We start from the raw sequence: 18,339 nt of genomic DNA, 5'->3' as shown, positions 1-18,339 counted from the left end.
GCGAAAGTTGCCGCTTGAACTCAGTCTAACCTCGAGGTACGGCGTGCAGTCAGCGTCAGCTCTCAGCCAGATTCAACTCTAAATAACACATCTCAAAACACACTTCAGGCAGCATACCAACTACCCACACAATAGCCCAAAGGGGAGGATAGAACCGTTTCACCAAAGCCCGACCTGGGGCCAACGGATGCGGATGGTGATTGCTTGTCGGTTCTGTCAACGGACCAATGTAGCCAGATAGAACTTGCCCTTCAAGCTGCACATATCCAACAGCAGTATTCCCATTGTCAGCAGCCAAGGTAGTAGCCATAAGACTCTTCCCCCCTTGATGAGCCCATTCTTGACAAGAGAAGCAATGAGTAGAATGATAAACCAGCGATGCTCAATCTCATAGAAAAGCTCAGACCCGTGCTATGAATGTCTTCCCTCATCTCTTGACAACCTTTGGTCATTATCATCCCTAGCCATGCAGTGGCAAGTCAACCGTAAAATTCTCTTTTTGTATCAAGATTACTAACAAGTTTAAAAATACACGCTTTAAGAAGGAAGTTCAAAAATACCCATTGAGAATGCAATGCTTGTTAGCCATAGCTTAGTCTGCATTGAGCCTGCTTGGCTATCGATGCCGCTCGGGATTCCATAATCGGTCACAGACTGTTAAGCTGATCTTATATGAAAACTTCAACTTTTCCATAGGCAATTTTCGCCCCTTTTAGTACTTGGGTAGGGCCTAGAGACCGGCCACCCCTTAGCTTTTAGTCAGTCACCAGTGACGGTGCCTATAGCACGGGGGGTGCGTTAACTGGGGAAAGGGTCGGTTGACTAGGGAAAAAAAGCTACCTTGAATTCATATATATGCCCCACCAAATTACAAAGTACCTCCTTTTTCACTGTTAACTACATGATTGTGACCGGACTAACCCCTCCATTTGCAACCATCACCAAAAATGCATATCGCAACAACACCAAGCAACTGTCACAACTATTCGGTATTTTCTTCATCCCTTGGGACAACGAATTCGCCCTAATCGACTTCAATACTTCCCCCAACGACTATTTCATCATTTTCGGAGTCATCATCTTCTTCATCAATTAATTCCTCGTCATCTTCAACGATTTCCAAGCCGTCAGCTTCTAACGACATCTTCTTCCGATTGGAGCGGCGTTTTTCCTCATCTGCAACAAGGAATTCCAGTGCCTCCTTTATAATATTGAAGTTATAGTCAAATGGAAGAAGGAATAGGGGATTCCAGTGAAATCTGAAGACCTTAATGACTTCCTGACTTCCTGATTCCACTGCCTGCTTTGCTCTCTCCTTGGATTGCTTCATTTTATCGTCAAGCTCGCGGAGAAGCCGGTATCTTAAGCCTAGCAACGCGGTTAACTTCAGAAACTCTTGGTGTTGTGACTTTATATAGAAATCACCTGCTGTGAATAGCTTCTTCTTCTGAGAATAGCTCGGCTGGCTGCTATGAAGGTCAGCAACCCGTAATAGCTTTAGACTTATTCTCAATTGCTTCCTGACTGCTGCAATCCATCGTCGTAGATAGATAACTTTGTCTTTTACTTCCTTATTGTGGAGGCGCGATTCCTCTGCTGCCTGACCGGCCAGTCGGTTATGCTGATCCTTTGCGACGCGAAGTCTGGCATCATAGACAGTAATTGGCCCGTAATTTGCTATAATCGTTATCCCCTGATCCCGGGCAGAGCGTCTAAGGTTCTTCTCCTTAAGCAGGCGCATCTCCTGAGTCGCTGTAATGCCATTTAAAGCGAGAGTTGAGTGTGCCTTTCGCACCTTCTCATTAATATGTGACACTGAGGGAGTCAGGGGCGTGCCCGAGGCCACTGAGCATTCGATCCTGAGGGCCACATATTCCTCATACTGACGGATCTTCTGCAAATTCAGCTGTGGCGTGTTTATTTCGATCCAGTTGACGTGCGGAGGCGGCGTTGACATTAATCGAATCTCCTGATCAAAAGGAATCGAATGGTATAGCTCTCGAGACGATTAGACTTCAGAAACCTCATCGGATTCGGAGTTGTTATCGCTGCTGTAGGTAGAAGATGACCCCTGTGATATGTAGCCGGGTAACGACTCCTTAGCTACCTCTAAAGATAGTGATGATAAGGGGTTGATCATACGGTCGATCACGGCTGCGGGATTATAAGGATAGATGCCGGTCTTCTTCCAAGATGAGATGATAGTGCTTTTCTTAGCAGTCTTGCGGCGGATTTCCTATAAATGAAACAGGAAGTTAGCTTTATTAAAGTCTGTAGCGCCATCTGCAATCTTATGAGAAAGGACTTCTTGATGCTAGTGCTTATATGAGCTAAATAGCCCAATATCTAGCGGCTGAAGAATATGCGTCAAGTGAGGAGGGAAAGGGAAGAGCTCTATGCCTGCATCTTGGGCTTTTTGGAAAAGCTCTTTGGTGAAATGATTCTTATAGCTATCTAGTAATATTGTTCTTTTTTGTGGATTTTTTTGAGACCGCGTATGCCGTTTAAAGTGATTGAAGAATTCTAGCGCGGCGATATCGTCGATATAGCCTTTTGGTGTTATGATAATCGTTATGCCTTTTTCTAATGCATTATTAACCTACCGAGACGGTAACTGTACCCCTGGCATGATAATAAAGGCAGGAATAATAGCTCCTATTGCTGATATCGACTTAATGACCGTGACGCTTATTGTCTTATGTGCATCGATCAAGATAGGCCGGTCAACAGCTCGAAAAGTCCATATGATAATCCCGTTTCTAAGATATCCAATCTGGAAGCCTGTCTCATTGATGTTCCAAAGACCCTTATAATCTATGCCTTTTTTGGTGTAATCGTGCCACTTTTTAAACTACTCTTCGATATTTACTCGGTCTTCTATCGCCTTTCTTTGTGCTTCAAGCGTTGAAGTCTTCCTTCTATGAAAAACAGAAGAATGACGGCGTAAGAAGCGCCTTGCCTAGTATCTAGATGCAGTAGGGGCTCTCCCTGTAGCTTTTAAAACAGAATTAGCATGCTGTCGAAGAGTGCGCTGTTAAATATAATGTCCTTGAGTGACACGGCGCCAGCACTAAGCTAGGATCGCCTTCTCTTCTTCCGGCGAAAAAAGGGTATGATTGCCGCCATTCTTAGAGATAGGATGTTTTCCTTTTTGTCGAGAAAGCAACCTTTTATATAATACCCTCTATGCCGCAGCAGCTTTAATAGCTGAGGAGTAATATCCTTCCTGAAGAAGCTTAACAGCCGCGACAGTACGCATCTCAAGGTTATGATCAGTATACCGCGAGACATTAGGGTTTCCGGTATTAAGATCGATCTATCTTTATATTGCAGAAAGAGCAGGCTAAGGGCTTTTAATTGATATACTTATTAGCTTAATTGAATGAAAATTGCAATTATTGTGACTGAGTGAAGTAGTTATGTTAGTGTTAAGGATATTTAAGTGGTGATTTCGTTGTAACGTTTATGAGGGGTAATGACATATTGCGGGCATTATTAGTGCAGCAAACGGTAACAATTTAATTAAACGAGTGACCTATTTTCTTAGTAGGGCTACATATAAATTAAAAGTAGCTTATTTATTTCCTTATTAACCGACCCTTTGCCTAGTCAAGCTACCCCCCGTGCTTGACGCACGGGCACTTACGGTGTAAAGGAAAGCACGGGGTGGCCGGTCTCTAGGCCCTACCCAAGTAGTTCACAGACCATCGCACCTTTGAGGGCCTTTTTGGTTGCCCTACCCTAAAGCCGTGTAGGAGCCTCCTGCATTGCCCCTCCATTTCCTGCTGCTCTTCTCTAACTATGGCAAAGTAGCTTCTGCAGAAGACTCCGAGAGCACTTAAAATAAAGGTAATTAACTCCTATATAAATAGGATTAATAAGGCATAGTATAACTAGGGATTGCATCCCCTTAACTAGATATAGGGAAGTACTTAGTAAACTTTATAAGCTAGGAATATATACCTAACTTAATAAAAGGCTAGGTTTAGATTAAATAATAATAATAAAGAGGTGATGTTTAAGATAATCTAATAGATAAAGGCTATAGGGATAAATAGAGGTAGTAGCTATATTATAAAGATATTAAGGGTAAGAAAGTTAATATAAGTAAATAGTTATATAGTAATTTAAGATAAAATAAATTAATTACTATTAATATACTAGCCTGCTTTAAAAGCCTAGATAGTATTAGTAATATAAAGTAACCTAATAAATATATAAATAAGAAAAAGAATAAGCTAGATTATAATAATATAATATATGTTAATATAGGTATATAGTTTAAACTAAGTATAAAGACTATTAACTATATTAAAATAGCAGAATTCTTTAATTATAATTAAGATAATTACTATAGTATTATAAATTACTTTTAATTCTTATAATATTAGCTTAATATTAATAAATTAAAGCTTTTATAAGTTAGCTAGGATAGATAGGGAAGTCTAGCTAGAAATAGACTAAATATTGCCTGTCCTATTCCTAGTACTATATATAACTCTGGCAACTTCTAATAGAGGCTAAAGGTTTGCAGAGATAGCGGAGTTAATAATAGGTATATATATAGCCTTGTTTTATATATATCCTATTATATTTATGTTATTATATCCTAATGCTATCCTATTCCCTTCTAATACCTCTTAGAGCCGGCTTAAAGCGCCTTTGGTTATAAAGAAAGCTGCCTAGTATCTTATCTTGTAAACCGCTTCTAGTAGGTCGCTCTTGGTTAGAAGATCGGAAGGTGGTCTTTTAATTAAGGATGGATAGTTGTTCCCTTGAAGAGATGAGTACGTACCCTGCATAGCCTGACCGATTGCGCCCCTATCGTAGTTAATAAAGATAATCTAAAGATTATATATATTGCTTGTCTGCTGGTATAGGGAGCCCAGGATATAGCAGAAGAGACTGAGGAAAAGTAATTGGAGGTAGAGGAAGTTGGTACCAGCTGCATTAAACCATGCTACCCTGGCCGTCCTGAGGACCGAGTCGTTCTTTGGCATGCGGTTACCGAAGGCCTTGGGGTAGAAAGGACTTCACCCGATTTGTCGGCTTGTCTAAGAACAGCATGTTCTTCGGAAAGATTTGCCCTCGCTATTAGACGATAGCGACCTAAGAGGCACTTGACTTGCTTTCGTTAATATGGATATTGAGTAGGATTCTCAACGCGAAAAGACGCGAACGGGAGAGGATTTATTAGAGGCGGGATTTCGATGTTGATGTGCCGCGTGTGAGGGTTTAGTTGGAAGCGTTGACAGGAGAGGAGATTTGAAGAGACGGATTGGTTGGAGGTGCAGGAGTTGGAGAGGATGTACTAGGGGCATAATAGGCCTGTGATTATGAGGCCTAGGGGTGGAAACGGAAAGGGGGCTTTTGGAGGGAGGTGATAGTGATTTAGTATATACTGGATAGGATGCATAACAATTTTGCTAGGGCGCTTAGATAACTCTGGCACTCTTATTACAATGCCTTCTTATTTAACTCGGGACACGATCTACCTACTTCTATCTACTAAGAAAAGAGCCTTTTAACAATTTCCCCAAGGCTGGTCTACACTATAAGAGTTCAGTCCAGACTGACATCTCATCCTCAGAACACCATCAAGTTTCCTAATACTTAACAAAGTCCAACCAAAACTCATCAAAACTTTTCATAAATCCTCAAAGTCCTCAAAAACTCCTTATTAGAGATATGGGTCTAGTTAGGCAGCTTGATATCGTAGTCTTGTCGCTTGATGTCGTCCAAAAGCCACTGCATAGGCGCGGCGTACGTGACGTCATACCCACCACGAGTAATGTTCTCAGCTTCCAATCCTGCGGTAATCATGCCGCCAATTCGACCTTCCAGGTCAAAAATACAAGCGCCTGAGTCCCCTTTCTCAGAGAAAGCTTTATCTATCCCAATAATACACCATTCACTAGAGATGACCTCTCCAACGGCTTCAGAGGCATAGCGGATAACAGAACGGATCCCATTAGCGCGTCCAATAGTAAATCCAGTTTTAAAGCCATGCTTTATAACAATAAGACCCTTACCTTCGGTCGGGGTTCTGGATAGAGCATCTTCTAGATCACTCTCGGGAACCATACGTGGTCCAATGGCCACTTCAAGAGAATAAGTGAAATCTAGCCGCAGGGCAGTTGTGGCCAGGAGTTCCTTGACCTCGCCCAGCATCAGTGAGAGCTTTTGTGTGACTGGGACCTTGTTTCTGAGCTCGCTGAGCTTCGTGGTAAAAATATCCTGGCTAAGTTCGATAAGCGCCCAATCCCTGAGTCTGAGACGCTGAGAGCAAAGTTCGATTGGAGGCGAAAACACGACGTGACCAAGGATAGCGCAGCCCTTCTGGTCAAACTGATCAATGCGGGGTTGGCAAGATTGTCGCAAGGTTTGCTCTCGTAAGTTACCGACACGCAGCGCCTGGTATGATACAGTGTTATACAATGGCTTTGCAGTGAGATCAATAGTCAGATCAAGTGCTTCCTTCTTGCTCCTGAATTCTTCTACTATGTTGCTCAGAATGTTCTTTCTTGGCTGGATAACATCCTTAGTGATAGTATTATGTCCGTCTTGGTAACGGTACTCCTTGCAGTCATTGTCGGAAAAAAGAACATGCCGACATGTAAGTGCATATGTCTTGCCGTTGTTGCTTTGTAGATAGAGGCCCTTTGTTCCTTGTTTAAACCCATCAGTTGAAGCAATCGACGTTCCTATGTACTCTGAGATGTCGCGATTGATGTTGTACTTGAGATCGGATATGTCGTTGTCGAAAGGGCCGGGATCGAGGCGTGGGGCTTTATGGCCGGTTATCGGGTCTGAGGTAGCTGGACCTGGGCTCGAGGCAGCGGTGCTGACGATGCTTTCCTTCATCTCAACTTCAACGTCATCGAGCCCGAACCGGATGAGAATATCCCTGCACGCGATGATTGCTGCTTCTGCCTGTCGGAACGAAGTCGAGTCCTTGGATACGGAAATCAACATGGTGACGGGGCATTTATCTTCATATGTGTCTTCGTAGCTAACGCGCAAGATGTCTATGGCGGTCCAGTCGATGCCGCTGAGCGTGTTGATGATGAGCTGCTGAAGTGATCCTTGCAGATCGTTCCATGGTTGCTGGATTTTATGGCCTGTAGCAACGCCCAGCTTCTTGCGCTCTGGCCACTCACGAGGTTGAGACCAGGGCGTGGTGCTAGAGCGGGCGACAAGTCTTGGGCCGCTTGGAAGGCCATAATAGTACATGCGGCGCTCTCGGTTGCTAGGCTCCTGAAGAGCCATGGTAATGGTATGACAGATGGAAGAAAGAGCTGTAGATGGGGATGAAAGTAGTTGAGAGATAGAAGAAAAGTCTTGAGATGAAAGATGTTGAGAGAAGAAAAGTTGTAGTTGAGGTAAATAGAGTCGTGGCGTTATATAGATCGAGGATTGACTCTCTTCCTTAGTATTGTCTGCCTAAGACATCTTAAGGAGAAGGTCACGATCTCTAGCCATATTTATGTGCTGCCAGTGGTTGTCAATAAGTGGGGGTAGGCAGGGGCCGGTCATCACGAACGCGGTATATCTGTAATACAGGTATAGGTAGTTGGCTGAGCTAAACTGACAGAGCCAGTGGCAGAGGATTAAGACTTGGGCCACTGTTTGTCTGTTCTTCAATTCTGAATCCGGGGTGCTGGATACCCTGATGAACTCAAGCAAGATCTACTGTGAGCTGTGATGTGAGATGTTGAAGGAAGAAAGAGAGCCAGTGCCTGGAAAGATCTGCTGCCTTAAGGCTATCGCCAAGGCAGCGAACCCTCTGAAGGTGAATGCTTATGTGGTCAGACAAAGACATTCACCTGAGCAAACGCACAAAGAGACCATGATCACTGCCTAACTAGATCTGCAATCAATGGACTGTTTTAACCACTGCTTGTTCGCAGACTGCTACCTGTTCAGTAACTCTGTCCAGTCCGACGCTCACTGTGAATGAAGGCAATCTAGATTGAACACACTTCTATTAAGATCGCGTGTTCGCCGAGAGGGCTGATAGGGCCCATCCCTTTCCACCCTTGCTGAGCTTGTCTTCGGCCTGAGTCTGGCGCTCCGTACAGAAAGGCTGACGGATGGCCGACCAAGCTCGATGGTGCTCAAGTACTTCAGTGGCATACTTGCGTACTCAAAAGTAACTAAAAGCTTCCTCAACGCTTATGCTTGTACGCCTCATTTGTCTGGACTCGCATATATACAGTGACTCCTTTTCCTCAAGCAAGCTTTTCCCCTGAGACCGTATGATCGTCTAGAGCAGTTAAGGTTTATTGTTTTTGGATTAATAATGCATCGTGGCATGCTATAGTGTGGTTGTGATAGAGTGACTCTCGATCAAGGGCTGAATTTCCTATTATAAAGTAGTGCACGTCATGGGCCAGACCTTACATTTCCTAATTCTCTGGGCCGTTTACATATGGCTTAGCAATGCATTACAGTCGCCGTGACATGGCTTGCCGAGAGCTGCAGGAACCTTACGCTTGAGTACCCCAGGTCACCGACATAGTGACGGCTACAACATCATAGATAGATATACACTATGCTTTATCGAATAACGAAATACAACAGCTGAGCATGCCAAGTTCTAAGTGTTCTCTTGGATGTGATATCGGAGGATCCATGTTTTGGCGTGGTTACAGCAGTCAATCCTACAAGAAACAGGTTTCACCACACAACCCGTCGAGAAGGACCTACGTCCGATCCAGCTGTATCGCCCTCTATGAGCAACTTAAATAAAACGATGAAAAGACCTCGTTTTCGTGACATTAATGCTTGAGAAGCTCTTAGAAATTATAATCTTAAGTATGCCATCAACCTCCTTAAAAGAAATATCCTCGCCTAGCTCACCCAAGTCGGCAAGAAGTCTCGGAATTGCGATCGAATTGTTAGAGTAGTAGTAATATGTCATAACTGGCGCAGCTTTCCAGATCTTATCTACCTTCTCCCAGGATGCCTTGTCCTCGCTGTACCTAACCCACTGGATATACAGCTCGGTGCCGGTCTTAGTTGGCTTGTGTTCGAGTATCTTGAAGATAAAGAGAGAGTCCTCTGAGAGTCGAGCGCGTATTCGAGAGGTGACTGTGACTGATGAGGAAGCTCAAGCCGCGGAGGCCATCGTTCGAGCGCGTTGGAGTGAGGTGATTGTGACTGAGGAACTCAAGTCGAGGAGACAACTGTACGAGCGCGTTGGAGTGAGGGGAAGCATAAGCCGCTGTTCGAGTAGGTATGTTGAAGTTGGAGCGCGAAGCCCTGCCCGCATTACCTAATCTAAAATATGCTACCGAATTTTCGATGACTTAAGCAGCCCCACTTCCGTTTTTGCAAGAAGACTACGAGCAGGGAGGTTCGGGTCGCGAAGGAGGTACAGGCTAAGCATTTGTACAAGGTAAATATAACTAGGAAAGTATAGATCGAGACCAAGGTCAAACGCGTGATAAAATCCGTCGGTATTGTTAAGATAAAGCTTATTTTGCTTTTCTAGATGTGATGCAGATCAGCCGAGGGCGGTCTGCGGGGTGAGCGCGATGGAAAGCTCTATCTGCAGATGAAGATGGAGACCTCGGTCCGAACCGTCAGGGGGATAACACTAAATCTACAATGCAGGGATGCCTTTGTGTATAATCTAGGGTTGCGGTTGGTTAGCTTAGAACCCTGTGTGTATCATGGTGCTATTCCTAGACACTCTAACCATATCGGGGGCACCGGTGTTGTGTTTTGTGCAAGTCGACATCGGAGCTAAAAAGTGACCCTGTTGTGATGTGGTATATTCAATGAGGTTTGCTAAAGAGCACAAAGAAGAGGGCAACTAGATTCACAACAGGGAAAAAAGAAAAAGAAAATAAGGATTGTAAAGAGGAAAGTCCGCAGATTATGGTTCTATAATAATTACAATGCTTATATACGCGACGAGGATATAAGGAAGTTAAACAGTATCTAGAGTGCGTCTGTATTCCCTACCCTACACCATTAGCCACATACGCCACACATACAGCCACCGGAAGCTGGATCTTTACCATAACAGGCTTAGATCTCGGACGCCAGCTGATAAGATAACAGGATCTAACCCGCCGCGGTGGTTATCATCACAGCAAACCCCAAGCGCCTTCGATTAAGACCACCGAAGCCGTCACGACATGAGCCTCTTCAAGGGCTTTAATTAAACACTCCGCCAGCATCCTAACAAATACCACTCATTAATCCCAATTTTTGCAAGAAACCAAAGCACTTTCAGCTCGGTGCTTACAACAAACATAACTCACCTCTAGTCTACTTATTATAATAATGAACACAAATCCTACTGCAGGACCTGGTGGTCCTTCTCGTTATACCAGGCAAGTTGCTGGCACTGCCGCCGCCGGCCTTGAATTTCACTCTGGTTCACAGCCCCGCCCGGATCAGAAGAAGGCACAACTCCATTGAAGGCTTCTTCCTCTTTTCCTTCCACTTCCCTCCAGCTTCAGCATCATCACCATTTAACCCTCAACGACAACAACATCTACCATCTTCAACAAAGGAGGAAAAGGAAAAGAAGGTGTCTATCAAACGCTGCCAAGACCGTATGTAAACATTCCGCTGCTGGTGTTGCCCTGCCGCCTTATCTGACGGTTTCGCTGACCTGCCTGTGCCATCGCAGCTGCCTCCATTACCGAGATCCTCCACCCAAAGACCACCGCCGGGAGCGGAAGGGTTTCATTGCTATGCTCAGAGCAATTCACCTATGTCGATAAAAATGGCCGCACCGAGATGAAAGATCGACTATGCTATATACTCCAGAAAGAACTTCAAGATGCCAATGAACCACTTGTCTACGCGTTCTTGGAGAGGAACAGAGGCCTAAACATGTTCCAAAGTACTACCTCTAGCAACGGCATCCATGTCCAGAAGATCCTCGACCACGCCCCCAAGGATGTACCGCACCCAGACCGCTTCCTCGTACAACTCCAGGGCCGCCGCAAATCTGAGGCAGAATGGAGGCCTGTTGAACAAGTCCACATCTACCACGCAACAGATATCGCGCTGTACTGTTGCAAGAATAACATAACCTTGAACCCTAACTGCGACTACGACTTCGAACCTACGAGTAATCCTGATATATGGCCTGATGAGTATATAATTATGCAGAGCTTTAAGAAAAGTGAGGAGGAGACCAAGCAAGCTGCAGAGGAGGCCAAGTCGGTCGTAGAGGGGAGCAACAACGAGACCGAGCACGAGATAATCATTATATCTGATGATAATAGTGGCGATCAGGGCGACGACGAGATGGGAGATTAGAGTTGAGGCACGTTGAAGACGGCCAGGATGCGTGAGCTGATTGCTTTGTTTATCCTGCAGTTAGCAAAAAAATACCTAATACATAACCAGTTGCCCAATTCCCCCACGCTTGCCTAGGTACATTGCCACTGACATCCCGACACCGTGTTTAATGTGTTTAATGTGAGGCTGCGATGTTGCTCTCCCGGGCAGGAGACACAACTGGCGCCAAGACCTTCCCTGCGGGACGGATAAACCTTATTCCGGATCCCAGCAAGGAGTCGAGGGAGCTCGAAGCCCCGCCCGCATTACCTAATCCAAAATCCGCAAGCAAATTTTCAACAACCTTAGCAGCCTACCGCTCTCCCCGCAACCCCTCCTCCTTAATTAAAACACATACCCTTTTATATAACAATCTAATAACGGTTTCTAGTAGTGTTTATTAACTATTCTTACTAAAACTAAATATATACTAATAAAAATAGGGGTAAGAGATTATTAAAATTTTACTTATAAAGTCTATTAAACTTTATTAACTAAAATAAGAAATAATAAATATAAAAATAATATATAAGTACTTATATTTAATTTTATTTAGGTTTTAATAGAATATAATAGCCTTCTATTTACTAAAAGTCTTAATAAGATATTTTATAAGTATTAATTAGACTACTTAAATACTACTTTCTTAATATAAACTATACCTTAAGATAAGGTATTTTAAAAGGCATACTAAACCTTATAAGCCTATAAGAAAATAAATAAAAGATCTTATATATTATAAGAGTATTTAACTTAGTAATAAACTATTATAAGGATATAGTTTACTATGCTAATTACAATCTTTAGTATTAGTTACTTAGCTTAAGGCTTTATAGCTATTAGGAAATTGCTTTTAACCTAGTAGTAGAGAATAATAATAAGATTAGGTATTAAAGGACTTAAAAGCAATTTTTAGCTTTTATCTTATAAATATACTAAATATAAGGTAACTCTTAATAAGAAATAATAAATATAAAGATAAAGCCTAAGATCTCTATATAGCTAGATAGAATTTAGGAGCATGATATTTAGAACTATCTTAATATATTAAAGGGGAATTAGCTAGTTATGGAAAGACAGGGAAGTCCCCTAGTAGGAATACACTCTGGTCCTATAGGCGGCCCATCTACTGACGTTCTTCTTAACATTCAAGCTTATTAAGGATTAGATGGGAAAGAAGGCGCTGAGGATGGCGAGATAGATAATAAGAATGTTGAAGCTTGGGAGCTTGAAGACAAAGACGATAACGACGATGACTATAATGACTCTAGATATTATGATAATAATACTGATAGGTATATGGCTAGAACTTAACAGGATCTGCTCTTAGATAAATTAGGGGACTTTGCTATATTTATATCTAATTAATTCCTTAAACTCTTATTTTAACTATATATTATACTTAGTACTAAGAGTTTTCTTAACAGGTAACTAAGCTCTATACTGCTTATATATTTTAGCAGTATCTTTAGATTTTCTATAGATTGTTAGAGATTTTAACTTGCCTAATAGTATTACTTAAAACTATTAGTAATAATTTATATATAGTATATACTATTCCTAAAGTAAGTATTGCCTTTATATAGATATAAATTTATTAGTATTTTATAATAACTAAAAGCTAGATATTTTAAGTATTTTAATAAAGTCTAAGCTAAGTATATAGTTTTAGGCTTATAGTATCTATTAGTAAAGCAAATAAGTCTTTAAGATTTTAAATATAATATTATATATACTAAACTACTATTTTTACTTTTTTACTAAAGTAATAATAAATAACTTTTATAAACTCTTAAATTATTTTATTATATAGGCAGAAGTATTATATAATTAACTAATATTTAATATATATCTAAATATTAATTTAATAAAAGTTAAAGATAATATTACTAGTTTAAAAAGTAATTATAGCTTTATTAAATATATTAAAAATAGTCTTAAGTTAATATATTTAGAATTATTAGTTTATACTTATATTGCAGGTAGAAACAGACTAGCTAGAGACGGCATATAGAGATAGTATACTATAATAGCATATTTAAAACAAGTTAATAAGATAGAGGAGCAGCTTGCAGGTAGTCTTTATACTGCCTGTAGCCAGACTCTATATATTAGGGAACTTCTTAGCCTCGAGTATGAGAATGGTCCGAACACAAGCTGCGGGATTTATACATAGGGCGGCTATATGGTGTATATTATCCGTTATCATAAAGCAAAGCGACTGACAAACCGCGAGTTCCATATTCGCTTGGCAGAGCGGGCACCAGCTGCTCTAGCGTGGGACTACGTATGGACTTAATAGAGCATACCTATCCAGACTCCAACTATCACTTCTGCGATGCTATGAATGGGCTTCGGTGCGCTGGCATGAACTCCTGCACCAGCCAAGCAAGAACATACCTTCAGCACCCGAAGAATTACCCTTTCTAAAATCATTTTCAACTAGTAAGAAGCGAGCCATTATAGAGGTTATTGCAGACTATATACTTCTAATAGATGAAGGTTATCTGGCAAAAAGACAAAAAAGTAGCAGGCCATTAACGGCCTTAAGTAAGTAAAGTTTGCAGTTTTTATTAGCAGAGGGCTAGCAAGATAGGCAGGATTAAGTCTTACCTGCAAGATATAGCGAGGTGTCGATACAAACTGTGCATGACGGGAACAGACATTTCGCATTTACGGAAGGAGTTCTCTATGTGCTTAATAAGCCTCGGATTTTAATTTGCCTTCTCTATAGATATACTGTTCGACCTGGCAGAGGCATTAAAGCCTACTTTTAAAATATATATAAGTATATAGGAGATAAACTTAAGGAGATATTATCTTTTTATAATAAGAAAGGATTTCAGGACCTAACTAGGGTGCTAATTCTAAAGAATAGTAATAAGGCTATACTGCAACTCCTAAAGCTTAGTAGATTTAGCTGCAATTACTGCAATTTCTTATTTATTAATAAGTTAAATATTTAGCATTATTACAGCTAATATAAACATTAAGATAAAGAAGTTAATAATAAAGGCTAGAAATATATCTATCTTTAAAGATTTATAATAGGTAGTAGTATATAGTATTAAATTATAATATAAAAGATAATTAATTTATAATAGCTATATTAAACTTATTTATATTTAATTATAATTATATTCTTATAATAAAAAATTTCCTTTTATTAGCTTAGAACTAGCTTAATGCTTTACTATAACTAATTTATAAGATAGCTATTAAGCCTAAACTGGCTTAGATAGAGCATTACTATTATAACTACTATAAGACTATTAGATAGCTACTATAAGAAGTTATTGCATTTACTAAATTGTTTTTATTATCTAGATAGTGCCTTTAGGTATTATAAAACCTAATAATTATAAATATAAAACTGCTATTAAATAGAAGCCTACTTATCCTTAGATTAAAGATATATAAAGGACTTAACTATAAAAGCTATTAGTTTCTAACTTATAATAGTTAGAATTTTACTATATATAAGACCTATATAAGGCACTATAGGCTATAGATTAGTAGTAGTAAAGGGAAAGGCTAGGTAATAATAATACTTTAATTACTATATAAGGCTTTATATATAAGGTATTAAATTATTAATTTAGCTATTATATAGGCTAACCTTAGTAGTAATAATAGTAATAATATAGCTAGATAAGGGGATAATAGTAATAATAGTAATATTATACTGCTATAAACTGTTTAGGCTTATAAGAAGGATTTAAAGGAAGTAAAGGTAAAATAATAATATTAAGTAAAGGCACTAGATAGAGTTAATACTAAGTTAAGATAGGTATAATTTATAAAATAATTAATATACTTATAGTAAAGAAATAAATTAATATTATATTAAGTAAGATTATTATTAGCTTTTATTATAATTAAGTAATAGATATAGCCTTATAAGTATTATAAAGTAAATTAGAGGCTATATATATTAACTAAGTATAATAATTAGGTTTTTAAATAGGTAAACTAGTCTATACTAGGTTTATACTTACAGATTACATAAGGCATAATACTAAGCATTATAAAGTATTATATCTCTTAATAATTAAGTAATATATATTAGGCTTATTAATATAAAGATACTTTATTAATAGCTAGTAAGCTAAGTTTTATAAAAGTGCTAATAAATATATTTTTATATACTAAAGGTAGTTATATAAAAGCAATATAATATAAGGTTATTATTAGTCTTAAAATAATATAGTTTTAGAGCGCTATTATTCTTATACTTATTAGTCCTTATTTAGTTAGTTACTAAGGTAGAGCTTTTATAGGGTATATATAATATAACTGCTAAGGTTATAATATAATCTCTCCCCTTTAGTAGTCTTATCTTTAAGGCCTATTATCTTAATTAATATTTATTTTCTTTTAATAAGACTTAACTTAAACCTTTTATTATTATATTTTATAATATTTAACTATATATCTAAGTAGTTATCTTATAAGAATTATAAAATCTAAATACTTATGCTTTCTATTAAGTTTGCTAATAAAGAAGTAAATATGCCTTATATTTATTACTTTTAGGTAGGCAAGAAGTATCTAATATCTGCTAATTCTGCTTATTATAGTAAGTATATTTAAGCTAAAAAGTCTTATAATAATACTTATATTATATCTTCTTATAAGTTTATATATTATTTTATAAGTCTTTTATTAATTTTAGTAGTTATAACTTTAATAAAATAAAAAAAGAAATTAGAGAATAATAAAGATAAAGTAAGTAAAGATCTTTTTAAGCTTTATAAGAAGATAGCAGTGCTTTAGTCCTGTTTAACTCTAGCTGCTAATTATCTATTAAGGATTTATAAGATTTATAATTATATAAAGGAAAAGCATTTTAAGGCTACTTATTATAGCCTCTAAGAGGTAAATTAGCAGAATATAATCTTATTAAGGCTAGATATATATAAAAATATATTACTTTATAATCTTTAGGTAGATTATATTCTTAATAATATTAATTAGTCTGCTTTAGGTTTAGGTAATAATTTCCTTAATGCTTTTCCTTTATTTAATATTAGTAAAAGTTCTTTAAGAATTACTAGGTATTAATAAGGTATTTTATTAGTTTTTATATATTTTCGCTTTTTAAGTAGTTTTTTTATTTAATTAGATATATCTTTTATCTATTAATTCTTTATATATCTCTAATTTCCTTTACTTTATATACCTTTAGTTTTATAATTTATTATAGTTTATTACTAGTTTTTATATATATTATATCTATAGCTAATTTAAGTATTAAGATATAGTAAATTAGGTAATATTTAATATTTAAGGGTAGATTTAATTTATATTAATTTTCCCTTGTTTTTTATTTAATTTTAACTAGTCTTAAGTACTTATAGTCTAGTTTATAATTTAGTTAATTTATTTTAATATTTTTAGTAAATAAGTAAATTATATCCCCTTTATAAAGGTTAGTCTCTTTAACCTTTTAGGGTTATAATATCTCTATATCCTTTTCTTAATAAATTCTAGCTTAATCTTAAGTTTATTATATATTTCTCTTAGTTTATTATTATAATAATTACTGCTAGGTTTATATTCTTAGGCTCCTAAGCATTATAGTATATATTAGGTATAAATCTAATATTTATATTAAATAGTATAAGTTTTATACTTTTATTATAGGCAGTATTATAAGCTAGCTAAGTGCTTAGTAGCTTTTTAACCTAGTTATCTTATTTATAGTTAATATAATACTAAAAGTATTATTTTAGTACTTAGTTTATTTATTTTATTTAACTATTTACTTATAGTCTAAAAGTTATTATAAGTTAGTAATTAATTCCTATAAGTATTATAAGTAATTACTAAAATTTAAAGGTAAATATTAGTCTTTTATTTAATAAAATCTCTTTTAATAGTCCTTATTTTTTTACTACCCTATTATAAAAGATATAGGCTATAACTTCTGTATTTATTACCTCTTTATAAGGTAAGTAGATTAAGAATTTATAAGTCTATCTATAATAACTATAATACTATTATAGTAGATTCTAATTAAAGGATCTTTTAATAATAGTAATTTAGTTATAAAATCTATTATAATTAAGCTTTATAGTTATTTTATAACTTTTATTAGTTATAGTATTTTATAAGGTCTGTATTATTATACTTTTATTTTAATATAAATATTATATTATTTAATATCCTTTTTTATTACTTTTTATATTATTTTATAGCCTTATTATAATAATTATTTTAAGGTCTTAGTAACTTTTTAGTATTTATATAATAGATATATATAAAATTCTTAAATAAACTCTTATAATTCCCTTAGGATCTTTTTAATTACTTTTACCTATATCTATCTTAGTATTATTATCTTTTAGGTAAATTAATATTTTCCCTTATTATTTTTTTTTAGTACTTGTTTTTTTACTTTAGTAGTGCTAGTATTATAGTCTAGTTATTAGCTAATTATATTTACTTTATTATTTTCTAATTCCTTTTAGTAAATAATTATAAAGTTAAATTTATATAAGAATTCTATATAATATAGTTATTATTTATTAAGTTTATAAGTTATAATAAAATATAAAATATTTTAGTAATTAATATAAACCTTAACTTTATACTTACTTCTTATTAAATAGTATTTAAATTCTCTAAAATAATTAATTATTACTAGAAATTCTTTATTATAAATTAAGTAATTAAGTTTTGCTTTATATAGTTTATATAAATAGAAAGTAATAAGATATAGCTTTCCTTCCTTATCTCTCTAATTAATTTATCCTTTTAATATAAAGTTTAATATATCTATTTCTAGCTTAATTTCTTTTTTAAGATTAAATATTACTAAGACTAGTTTACTAAGGATTACTCCTTTAAGTTACTTAAATACTTCTTAAGCTTTATTATTTTAGTTAAAGGACTTTTCCTTTTTAGTTAGTTTTATTAATAAAATTGCAATCTTACTAAATCCTTTAATAAACCTTTAGTAGTAGTTAGTAAAGCCTAAAAAGGCTTATATTTCTTTAATATTAGTAAGTACCTTTTATTTTACTATTA

The 18,339-nt window shown here is 36.6% G+C and overlaps 3 protein-coding genes across 3 annotated transcripts; 2 read left to right on the top strand and 1 right to left on the bottom strand.

Moving 5' to 3' along the window:
* Positions 1 to 5,673: 5,673 nt before the first annotated feature.
* On the bottom strand, positions 5,674 to 7,269 carry BKA55DRAFT_717775 (uncharacterized protein; the record flags this gene model as incomplete). Its single annotated transcript, XM_046200934.1, has 1 exon — positions 5,674 to 7,269. The coding sequence occupies one exon, from the start codon at positions 7,267 to 7,269 to the stop codon at positions 5,695 to 5,697; it is 1,575 nt and encodes a 524-aa protein (XP_046041846.1). The 3' UTR covers positions 5,674 to 5,694.
* Positions 7,270 to 8,023: 754 nt separating this feature from the next.
* On the top strand, positions 8,024 to 8,221 carry BKA55DRAFT_528292 (uncharacterized protein; the record flags this gene model as incomplete). The annotated part of the gene is made up of 1 exon (XM_046188990.1): positions 8,024 to 8,221. A coding segment is annotated over one exon (198 nt), but the record flags the coding sequence as incomplete, so codon positions are not given.
* A 281-nt stretch (positions 8,222 to 8,502) lies between these two features.
* On the top strand, positions 8,503 to 11,445 carry BKA55DRAFT_681170 (uncharacterized protein). Its single transcript, XM_046198240.1, has 5 exons — positions 8,503 to 8,817; positions 8,935 to 9,238; positions 9,508 to 9,652; positions 10,319 to 10,571; positions 10,649 to 11,445. Exons 1-5 carry the CDS (start codon positions 8,784 to 8,786, stop codon positions 11,284 to 11,286), a joined length of 1,374 nt encoding a protein of 457 aa, XP_046041844.1. The 5' UTR covers positions 8,503 to 8,783; the 3' UTR covers positions 11,287 to 11,445.
* The last annotated feature ends 6,894 nt before the right edge of the window (positions 11,446 to 18,339 follow it).

The sequence above is a fragment of the Fusarium redolens genome, assembly GCF_020744475.1.
Source record: "Fusarium redolens strain MPI-CAGE-AT-0023 chromosome Unknown BKA55scaffold_29, whole genome shotgun sequence".
Lineage (NCBI taxonomy): Eukaryota > Fungi > Ascomycota > Sordariomycetes > Hypocreales > Nectriaceae > Fusarium > Fusarium redolens.
This window is presented reverse-complemented; position numbering and strand designations above follow the sequence as displayed.